Source organism: Amphiprion ocellaris, chromosome 6 (assembly GCF_022539595.1).
Source record: "Amphiprion ocellaris isolate individual 3 ecotype Okinawa chromosome 6, ASM2253959v1, whole genome shotgun sequence".
NCBI classification, from domain to species: Eukaryota; Metazoa; Chordata; class Actinopteri; family Pomacentridae; genus Amphiprion; species Amphiprion ocellaris.
The window spans coordinates 21,804,426-21,816,435 of NC_072771.1; the positions used below are offsets into that span (position 1 = coordinate 21,804,426).

Consider the following 12,010-nt stretch of genomic DNA (forward strand, 5'->3'; position numbering starts at 1 on the left):
GACATCATTCAAGTTCCTTCTCACCTCAATCATGTGATACAACGCAGGCAGTCTGTCTTTTAGTCTCAATAGAAGGAAAACAATGAGATTTCTATCTGTAATACTATTACCAGCCGTAATAGGGTTAGAGCTGCCTGGGTTTAGGCAACAGAGAACTTTATTAAGTTTAAGACCTTTTTTAAAAAAAACTTTTTCCTGCTGCCACTGATACATAGGAGCATTTAAGCCCCAGAGAGAGGACGGTATCAGCTTAGTAAAAAAAGTTCAAGATGTCCCCTCATCTAAATTCGTCCTGAGCAGAAAACAAAGTGTTATCTTTCAGAAAGTGGAACCATTCTTATTTTTTCACGTGTTGACGGGAGTGGTTTTGGTGTGGCACTATGCGGCTGATTACAGGGGGAGTCTTAATCAGGTGGTGCAGTCTGTCGGGGGCCCCTGGGGCCGAGAGTGTGCTACATCCTGTCAGACTGCACAGAGAAACAATCAATCATCAGAATGGCTCCAAGACAGGAGAGAGAGGGAGGGGAGGAAGATAGGAGAGATGGAGGAAGAGTAAGAAGAAAATGGTGGGAGAAGAGGGGCAGGAGCAGAAAGTAACGAGAGAAGAGGAAGAGCGAGGGAGGACATGAGATGGGAGAAGGAACATGATGAGGAGGGAGTAAAAGAGACTGTGTCCTTGCAGAGACTAACTTAAAGTTATAAAGATGCGAGGACGCCTATGAAAACCCAATGAGTGTAGTTAGACGAGGAGCCACCCTGCAACGCTAGAGCGCAGTGTGGAAGCCAAGGCCACGTCAAAGCTAATAACAACTGCTGTCTAACACTTTCATTGCTCCCCTGTCTCTCTAACTTTCACCTACATGTTTGTTACACTGTCCTGGCAAAGCGTCATCCTGTCACATTGTAAAAGTGATCACATTTTGGCCGTGCTTTCAAACGACCTCACAGATAAACACCAAAGCCCAGAGGAAAAAGAATCAGAGAGAGATGGGAATAGAGGGATTGAGGTGGGCCTAGGTTTTACACTCTCTGGGCTCTGTCTGAGGGCTGTGTAATGATGCAGCTCTTTAAAGAGCGTCTTAAATGAAAGGCCAGAACAATCCTCAGTGACAGGTGGGATTCTTTATCTAGCAGAGGAAGAGAGACGGGACAGGGCCAACTAACACACATACACACATGCACATAATTTTGGCTATGCACATTTAAAGTGTCATACACATACATAAACTGCAGACAAGTCCACATAGAGGATTTCCTGCCCTGTCCACGTGAAGCAGAGGAGTAGAAACGGACAAACAGCAGATCCCATAAAGGTGATTTACAGAATTTAAAAAGATGTGCATTCTTGGCACACTATAAAGGATATTAAGTGCTCAAAGGGAGGACTTGGACATAGATCCCTTTCACAACCTTTTAATCCCCACTTTCAAATCATAAAAAAATCTTACCAAAATGACAGATGTTTGTGTGTGTGAGACAGAGAGAGAGAAAACATATCATATGAAAAAAGCATGGAGTCCAGTTCTAAGTCTGCCTCTCCTGGCAGGGCCAAAAGTAGAAAAATGTTTGGCTCACCTCTTGCCCCATCCCCCAGGAGAAGACATTCCCACCATCTGAAAAGAGAGAGAGAGAGAGAGAAACACAGTAAACCAGCAGTCCACAACAATTCAAGAGAGCCAACAAATAGAAGCCCGGGGTTAAAATAGGAAAGAAAAAGAAAAAAAAATGAAACAAAAGCGAAGGGAGAGAAGGGAAATGCACAGCTGACAGAAGTGGCTCAAGCATCATACATCAAGCACTTGTTACCTCTCCCGGTGCTTGTGATTGCACATGACTGCAAACAAGTCAGTGATAAAAATCTGAAGAAAGATGAGACCGATCGGGCTGGCTTTAAAGATCATCAATCACAGCCCTGTAAGCTCAGATATTATTAGTTCAAGTAAAGCTGCACTCGTCCATTTTATGGACATCATAAAAGACTTTGGGGGGGGGGGGTGGAGGTAGAGTGGAGGAGATCCCCCAGTGTTTTAACTAGGACTGGGATGGATGTGTTTGGAAAAGCAGACCGGATGGATGGACAGCTCTAATGTAGTAACGCTAACTGAATCACTCACACTGCACAGGGCTCCCCAGGGAAAGGAATGTGGGATGGGAGTGTAAGGCCCCACTTACAATATGCGAAAGTAAGTAAAAGTGTATCACAAAAAACGGTGTCTGTGTGACATCACATGTGTGTAAGTGTGAGAGCGGATGAACTGTTAGAAGTTTGGCGATTCCAAGTGCGGACCTTTATTAGCAACACTGTGTGTGTGTGTGTATTTACAGTATATGGCGCAAGTTGGAAATTAAGTGTTTGTATGTCCAGGTACACACATCTCAGTACTGTGTGCAGGGAACATCCCTCAGTACAGGAGGTGCTGATTTTAGAGATCGCAATCCATCACAAATGAGACCCAAGTTCAAATAAATCAGATTCAAGATGGCAATAACAGGTGCACACTCTGTGCCCAGTTTTACTGTCAAATGTGACACTTTTATTAATCTCCTGACAGGTTCTTCTTTTACAATAAAGTCTATCATAACTTGTGTGATGACTAATGACAGTGTGGAAAAATATCCATGTGTTCCTGGTTAAGATGGTAAAAATGTCCACACCTTCGAGGAACATTTAAAAAAAATAAATAAAAAAATCTTTTTCTACTCGACACTTTTTCTAAGTTAGAAACGGTTTTCTTAATGACATTATATTTTTAGGTGTATATTGTCTAGATGTGCACTATAAGAAAGGAAAGCTATGCATATCCCAAAATCTACTGACACCTGCTGACAATAACAGTCGGTATCATGCTTGCATCAATTACGATTTGCAAAGAATAAAGGGTTGATTATTTTGCATCCTGAGACACAGCCAATGAGGGTGACATAGAGCCTTCAATTGACCGTATAGCCAAATGTACAGAAACAACTTCGGACATATTGTTGATTTCTACAGCAGAGCAGGCTGTGCAGCTGCCAGGACCAGGTATGTCCCGACTGCAGTCCATCCCAGTCTGACAACTGAGCTGAAAATGGTAGGAAAAAGGCATCATGAGGCGCTAACATTTAGGATAGATGTCAACTCATCTATAAGCTAAACAATCTCATCATACAATGTGTTGAATTACCTTGTGCCTTGGCCATATCCTAGCTTACCAAATCCTTCGTTCCATTCACTGAAACTCCTGCAAGAAATGAAATCTGATTTTCTTGTTTTCACACAAACCCTTTTCCTGCACACTGAAAAGAACCATTTTTCCACTTTTTGCTTTGACCATATTCCCATGAGAGTGTTAAGGCATTTTAATTTCCTTTAGAAGACAATCTCAAGATAGACTGCTGCTGACGTGAGAAGAAAACAAAACTTTATGCTGTTTGTTACTTCTCAGTAGGAGTTTTAAATACTACAATCCAGCGAGCAACAGAAACATGTCAAGAAATTCCTGTGAACTTAATACTTTCTAATAAACAGTTTGTCAATCCATGCCACTGCTCCTTGTGCAATCTCTGTTCTCTATTTCACATATTCGTCGCAATTTTTTTCTTTCTCCCTCTCTCTCTCTCTCTCTGAGGACATAAAGGCTAGTGTGAAGCCCATCACTGCCTGGTGAAAAGCTGCCCTTTGTGCCTTGGTACTCAATTCACAGGCTGAAAGGACCCCAGCTCTGCACCTCTGTGTGCTGCCTGATTTAAAAGAGTGTGAATGTCCACTGAGGTCTGCCTGAAAGCTCTCTGTTAGGTTAAACACACCAAGTTTAGTCAAGTTTTGAGGATTCAAATATCAGAGGGCAGTACGAAAACAGTCCAGAGTGTAAGTTCAGTACACGTTTGACAACAAACTTTGAATACCATCAAGTTCTGATGCCAAGACTGGTCTTTTGGTCGCTAATGTCTGCACTGTTGTCAAGGAAACTGTTTTTCGATGGTTGCCTTGACCTTATTCAATGTATAGGCCCCCTCATCCCTCCACACATAATTTCAACATACTCAAATCTATATGTTTGATATTAAATCGATCTCATGATAACACTGCATTTGGAGATTGTCTATAAAGTACCTGTATTGCATTTTAAAAAACAGAACTTTTCATTCTTTCTTTGGTATATGTGACAACAAGATAATTGCAGAGGGCATCAACAACACACCAACTTCACTCCCTGTCTTTTTCCTCTCGCAGAAACCTTCGTCGGGCTTGTTAGGCCTGACACTGGCACCCTAGTGAACAAAAGGACTGCACGGCTTAGGGCTGCCCTGGAATGTCAGCGGGTTCACATTTCACATGCAGATGCGTGACCCCAGAGCCCTTTAGTGGGAAGGTGCGCTTTAACCTCACAGAGAAGCAGAAGGAGGGGAGAATGGGAGTAAGGGGCACCTTAGGGGGAATCTGGGATGGGGGAAGGGTAAAAAATAAGAATGCCTGAGTTTGCACCACTTGCATCTGCTCTTACATTGCCATATATCTCTCTAAGTGACTATCTTTTCCCTCTCTTTCCCAAAACACTCCTGCACACCGTTAAACTCTGCTGATATACCTTATAGAATATTATAATTGTCGATATTCTGCAAACTTGTCAGAGCCGTCTCCTTTATGCGTGATCTGTGATGCAGCCCCTCTTTTCCCCCTATTTCTGAACACATGAAAGCATTAAATTTTAAAGTGCATACTTAAGATTTCTCCCCAAATAATTGAAAAAGCACAATGGGAGGGGTTATGTAAGGCAAAAGTACTGTGAGCTCCGCTAAAGAAACCAAAGCTACTGTCATCTGCTCTCTGTAGGCCCAGGCAGGCATAGCTTCAACTCAAGGGCTTCACACTTCTGTAACTTGTTCTCCTTCCCTCACCGCTCTCTCTATCCGAGCTCTCTCTATACCCATTTGCCTCTCTCTCTCTCTCCTTAGCTCTCGATAGCAAAAACTTCAAAGACAAGATCTTCTGCAAAAGCATGAAAACTTCAAGTGTGTTTGTTTGTGTTGACCCTGAAGCCCCTTGCTACAACCCTCCATCTCAAACTTGCAATTCCTGCAAAATATATGAGGAAGAGAGACCAAATCCACAACTGTCCCCCCCCCCATGTCTGCCTGCAACCCTCATTCTTCCATGTGCTACTGTTGTGTAACTTCTGTAGAAAGCAGCTCTGGCATACGCCACTGCAGCTACTACAATGACCTCACAAAACTGATGACAATGTATGAAGTTTCTTGTTAGGCAGAGTTGTATCAAGTTTTCAAATTCATGAGAAGTTCTATATTTCACAAACAAAGGGAAGAAAATATCAGTACAATGCAAGTGTAGGTGCATGCACACAGTGAACACATGTATTTATGCTTTAACACTGACTCATCTAGCTTTGGCTTCAGTAGGTGTCTGGGCTGAGGACTGAAGTCATGATTTCTTTTTGGGAAATACAAAAGGGTCTCATCCATCAGCAGGTTGTTGCCCCTAATCGTGCCCAGATCCGTCGTAACAGGGAAATAGAGATGATAAAACCTTGTAAAAAATACAATACAGTGAAAACTATAATGCCAAGAGTTACCTTAGATGACACTAAAGCTATACCAGAAGAGACCACTCAAGTTTATAGTGCTCTCTCATCTTCTTGCAGAAGAATGATGGTTGGATCAGTACAATGCGACCTTGAAAGGCATGCTGAGGTATAAAGCGTGCTTTTCACAGACATCACTTTATATACGCACTGAGCTTTAGCTGAGAATATTCTCATTCACTGCAATTATTGTTGTCAAAGAAGCATACACAAGAAAAAAGCATACCAGTCTAAAAATGTGTATATTATGCTGTTAACCAGCCATCAAAACACCAATGCACTCTCAACTGATGTTAAATTCACTGTTTACTGGAGTCAGAGATTCTGTTCTGTGAAGAGATTAATCTATATTCCATGCAATGTGCTTGATTGTTTATTTATGTAGTCTATACTGTGTGTGTGAGACTATGTGTGTGCTCTGTGTTTAGCAGTTCTGCCCTCTAATAGTTGAGACATCTATAGCATCCACAGCAAGGCCAGGGGAGCAAGGGAGCAATCCATAGGCCTGCGTAGCCATGGCAACTAAACAAGGAATAGGCTAGATGTCAGGCGAGCATGGCTAAATTACCCATTAGAGAAAGCAGGACGGGGAGAGAGGGAATACTGGTCAGGGCACAAGAGGCTAATGGGGAGATAAGATGGCCAACATATAGACTACACACATATACACACACACACAAACACACACACAAACACACACACACACACACACACACAGGCACACATGGTCACATACAAACAAACAATGGGAAAACAGACTGAGGTGGTCACATAAATGTGCCAGTGTGAAAACATACTCAAATGAGAAAATGCAATTTAAAGTGTACATACAAACACAATGCATGCATTTATTAACACAGTTATAAACAGATGCTGATGTGCACATGGGCAACAACATACATGCACACACACACACACACACACACACACACACACACACAAATGCACGGGCACACACGTGCACAAACACACCAGCATACAAAGGGCACAAAGGGAAGACAAAATGGTTTTAATAAAGACGCCCTCTTGGAGAGGTTGCTCATGAATGTGAGGGAGATGTATTTATAGGAATCCTCCAGTGAGATCCTCTGTGCTCTGCCTCACGTTTGTGCACGAGAGAGAGAGACAGAGGGAGGGAGGGAGAGAGAGAGAGAGAGAGAAAGAGAAAGGGGTTGTGTTATTGCCTGTTTCTTCATCCTAATCCTTGATGCATGGCCTACTCCTTGAGTCTATACTAATGAATAAAACAATAAAGAATGAATCAGTCTAAGTGTCTGAACCATTGCAGGTGCAAAAAGGTAAAAGGGGTATTGGCCTGCTGCTTCATTCCTGCTGTGTGCAGACATGCAAACATGTACACACACCTTTATGTAGCCAACAAGCTCGCACACTCACAAGTGTATGCGAGCTTATTTGTGGTCTGTGCACACACGCTCACAAACACGTTGCCACTCGCACAAAACATAGCCACATGCACACACTGACACGCAACCCCTCCGCACACAGTCAGAGTCAGGCAGGCAGGCTCCTCCTGATTTTAATGCTGCACATTCATTTGCATGCGCCATAATTAGCGTCAGGCACACAGAGGCTGGTCCTGGGGGAGCTCTGTGATAACCGCTTCCCCTTCTATTAGGGCTCTCATTCCAAGAGTGTCAGACATTGCACATCTTCATTGTGGGGCCTGCAGCACATCGGCTCAGTGGAAACTCTGCTGCTGTAGCTACCGCTGGAACGTACAGGAAAAGAGGCAAGGCGGCAGGGGATGGGGGCAGGAGGAAAGGTGGAGGACTTGGCGGAGGATGGGTGGAGGACGGAGGAGAGAAAAGCAGGACTGTGAGATGTAAAGAAGGAAAAGGAATGAGGTGATAAGTTTGGGACACAATGAGGAAGAGGGAAAGTGAGACAAAGAGAGGTAGTGCGTGGCAAAAGCGGTTACACATTGTGCAGCAGACAGACAGACAGGCCGGACAGAGGTAATGAATGCAGTTATTAAATTGTTTCAGCGGCAAAGAGGTCTATTCTTATGCCATTATAAAGGGAACAATTTATCCCCACTGATCGGCCCTGTCTCCTTTCTCCTCGCTCACTTTGATCTGCCAGCATATTGCCTTGATGTGTCCTATTCAATAGCGAATCTGGGGCAATTTTAATGCTTTTGTACCTCGCCACCGCTCCACTTCTCCCTCCCTGTTTAAAAATAGCTGTTAATTATAAGTGCAGTTTAAATGTCTCTAGTGACCCAGAAATGCAGGTTGGAGTGAGAAGAAGGGATTGAGCATCTCCAAGTTTAAAAAGAGCGAGACACTATTTCTCTCCCTCTTTATCATGCTTTCTTCAATCTCTCTTTTCCCCTCACACCCCCTTACCACTTCTTTGTCTTCTCCAATCACCTCCCCTCCAATTCTACTTCTCCATTCCTTTAGTGTTCCTCCACATTCCTTTTTCTCCATCTCTCGCTCTCGCCGTCTCCTCTGTGGTGTTTCTTCGGCTCGGTGGGAGTGAGCAGGGCCAGAGGATAGGGGATTCAGTTCTTTCTCTCCAACACACCAGAGAACTGCAGTGAGACATCGGAGACCATGGTTGTGAAACCGCTTCAGTCTGCAGATTGTATGTGCGTCACACTGAGTCTTTGTATCTCTCTCCCCAACTTCCTCCTCTTATGCAGCCGCAGGAGTGGGATGTTGAAAGGAAAGGCATGTGAAGGTGCGCTAGGTAGCACAGTACGAGGCAGAGGCACAGAGTATACCTGTGGGGAAGAGAAGGGGCTGTGCAGGGACCTGAGGTGGGCACCTGGGGGGTGCAGTGTTATAAATAAAGCATTAGCCTCTTGAAGGGAACAGAGATGTGAGGGGCTGTCTCGGTAGCTCTCTTTTCCCCACTAACTCTAACTAACAGTTAACCTGCAGGCATGTACATGTACTTCTTTCATCGCTAAGGAGGTGCTGTGCGGGAAAAAAAAAATCACTAAGAGTTAAACTGTGGGACTCTCTTGTGTCAAAATATCTGGGCACCTTTTTAAACTTCGGAGAGGTTAGGGGTAAATTTGAAACATATCTGATGTAACTGCCATGACTGACTGATTCAACTCCCCGTGGTTATTTTGTAGAACTGTGTAAAATATAGTTGAGCAAGTAAGAAGCACACAGTAGTGTGAAGTATCAGGAAAAGTTAACACAAAAATGGAGCAGCTGCTTAGCATTTGGTGGTACATTACTGCTCAAATCATGGCATCATAATCTTAATGTTGGCAACCTGATAATGGTACAATTATCGTCTACACGTAGGCCTCTCCACTGCGTTGTTTTATGAGTAAGGATTTTATGAAATAGTATTATTTTATGAGATGCACTTAGAGGTGCAATGCTGAATAAAATAGAGTGACTACAAAACTTCCTACCATAACTTCCTCAACTTCCACCTTTCTAATAATACTGTCAAACATGAATTTATCACATGATAATATGCCACACTGCAGCGTAGGATGCTTAAAATCCATACATGACACTGTGCAGATTACATTTTTAAAGCCGTTTCTGTTTAGCCATGTCTTGTATGGTGCAAAGGAGATGGCATTTAACATGTGCCAAATTCAAATCTATGATGCTGCGAGGACATGGTTTGTGTGTTGCACGATGAACCTCTTTCACACCAGCACCGTGACACCGTTTTAGGTTTCATGGTCGAACGCTGTGTTCTTTTCAGTAATGTTTCACACGGTGTTGACCTTACTCTGTGTTGTATTTGTCAGTCTGCTTGGCTCCAACAGCAGACCACAGAGCAATTCAACCATCACAGGGTCAAGGGCAGGTTTGTGATTATTGCACCACTTAAAGTAGATCAAATTCTTAAGCGACTTGCAAAACAAATTAGCTTGAGAAAACATTGTTCTGTTAAAAATCAAGCTCTAATGCATATGAAGGGGAGATCATTTTTGATTATATGTTGAGATTAGTACTTATTTCATTGTTCACACAAGTCCTGGTGCAAACAATGACAAGTAACTGATTAGTAACACTTGGTGAGAGAATAGCAGAATATTAAGGATAGCGAGAAAGTTGCTTGAAGCCAATTAGCTATTCTGCTCCCTCCCAACTAACAATCTTCTCATGTTGTCTTTTCTTCTCATTCTTAAGTTGTACATGCCTGAATCTTTTGACAGTGATGCCAAATGCTGCAGAGCTGTGTATTCTTTAACTGAGAAACATGATAAGGCAATTTTCTATCTCTTTTCTACCAGTTGCTAATACTAAGACCTCTGGATCAGCTGAGGTCTCCTTCCACTAATGGCGTTTTTATTATACTTTCAGACTGCTTCAGTCTTGAATTCTTTGCAGTGATGCCAACATTTCTATAGAGGGACATGCTAACCTCAGCAGACTGTAACTTTTCACTCTAACTAAAAATTAATATGACCTCTGTCTGTCTCCACTGGCTATTGAGACAATGATATACAGTCTGTCCCCAACAGTATCCATGGCTTTGCCTGACAATGGAAACAGGTACAGGAAATGACTGAACAGTGCTGAAACAAGCACTCAGTGCGGGTCCCCTCACTCAAGGTGGGCAAGCACTTGATAGATAAATGAGAACAATGTATTGGTTTGTCCACAGGCGTGGCAGCATTGACAGAACTCATAAAACAAAGTGTTAATGCTGTCCTTGGTAAGGAAGGCATGATAGTAAATAAAATGTTATCTAGTAGCAGTCTGAGAAGCATCTTTAAACATCAGCATAGCCTGAGGAAATCGCACACAAGTGTTAGCTTGTGAAAGTGGCTTTTACACTTTCTTCAAGTCATTCTGGAAACAGTCAAAATAACAAGACTGCCACCGTTACATGAGCTATAAAATTTAGCCATGGTGATATGCCAAACTTTTATCCTCACAAACCTTACAGACTGTGCTGGTCTTTCTCCAGTCCCAGTTTGAAAAATTACAAGTTTGCATTAATAGCAACCAATAAACATGTCAAGAGAACATGCAGTGATAGAAACACAGAGTCATCCTGATGCAAGATTTGTGATATTATAGTTTCAAAATGTGTTAAGATTTATATAAATGTCGATGGAGTTAAACTGGCAAACATGTCAGCTTTCCAAGAGTGGAAATTTAATTATGTAAAAGCAAATTATAGACACTGTTCCTAAATGTTAGTCGCTGCATGAGAAGATAACTATGATGTCTGATGAAATAAAGCAAGATAAGATTTTATTTTGCATCCCTCTTGAAAGCACTCATTACCTGGATTGATCAAAATGAAATTTAATTTCACTCTTTTGGCAATCCAATAATCCACTTCAAATAGTCTTAATACACATGTACAGAACATCCTTGTAGACATCTTTTGTCTGTTTACGGTGAAGATTTCTTTGTATTGATCACCCCATCCTTGAAATGTCCCAACAGTAAGCAATCACAAATTGATGTGAACGTAGCTGAACTGCCTCAAGAGTTACATAACATCGTTATTGCGCCCAGCAAAAAAAAGTCTCTACAATTACAGAGATGCAGTATTTCACTTCAATAACAAAACTGAAGTAAGGATAAACAAGGGAAAAAGAGGTGAAAAAAACATCAGATGAGCGAGGATGACAGCATAGAGATAGGAGTAAGAAATGTGAGTTAATGACCTTGATAAGACCAGGGACACAGAGAGCCTGAGGAGAAGAAGTGATGTGTTGCCGTGACAGCGGTGTAGTAGTGCTGGTGACAAGAGGAGATGAGGAGCCTGCACTTCTTGGCTGGTGTTACACATTAGCATTGTTGTTTGCCAGGGGCATCAAGGGTGATTGTGTGCTAGTGTGTGTGCTTACAGAGCGAGGTACGAAGACATCCCGGTCGAGGCCCTGCATGGTGACAGAGGCTGATACCAATCTAATGAGATAAGAAACGTATGCAAATGAACCTGGCCACAGTTCACACTAATCAGCTTAACGCCCCGATAGATATCAGCTATCTGTCACATCGCGTGCACACACACACACACACACACACATGCACACACACACACACACACACACACACGCACGCACACACACACACGCACAGGCTCTCAGAAGTTAAAACAATCAGAGAGAGGATTTGCCATGCCATGTATAAATATACAGATACAGACAAATAAGCCCACTCACATAACACACAAATCAAACTGTTCCTAACACCTGTAGACTCACAGGAATCCATACACACACATACACAGGAAATATTTTTCAAATTAAAAGTCTGTGCAGCACTGTTTGTGTGAACATTCAAGTATAAATGCACATACAAAATTCCTAAGTGTATTTGAACTATGGGTGTAATAGTGCATGTACTAATGATGTGCAAAGAAAGTCTTTTCAGTGTTCTAGATCACTGGAAACAGTTCATTAAAAGATTTGTTCACTAGATGAGTTCACTAAAATGTTAGGTGCTCCAACTGTGCAATCA

General features: G+C 42.5%; 1 protein-coding gene across 1 annotated transcript in view; it reads right to left on the bottom strand.

The window, feature by feature from the left end:
• The window catches only part of LOC111576599 (probable E3 ubiquitin-protein ligase HERC1), a 297,883-nt gene that overhangs the window by 21,967 nt on the left and 263,906 nt on the right, over positions 1-12,010 (bottom strand). Inside the window, exon 8 of the mRNA XM_055011138.1 lies at positions 1,576-1,613. Coding sequence (XP_054867113.1) covers positions 1,576-1,613 — 38 coding nt within the window. The remainder of the gene's footprint in view (positions 1-1,575; positions 1,614-12,010) is intronic.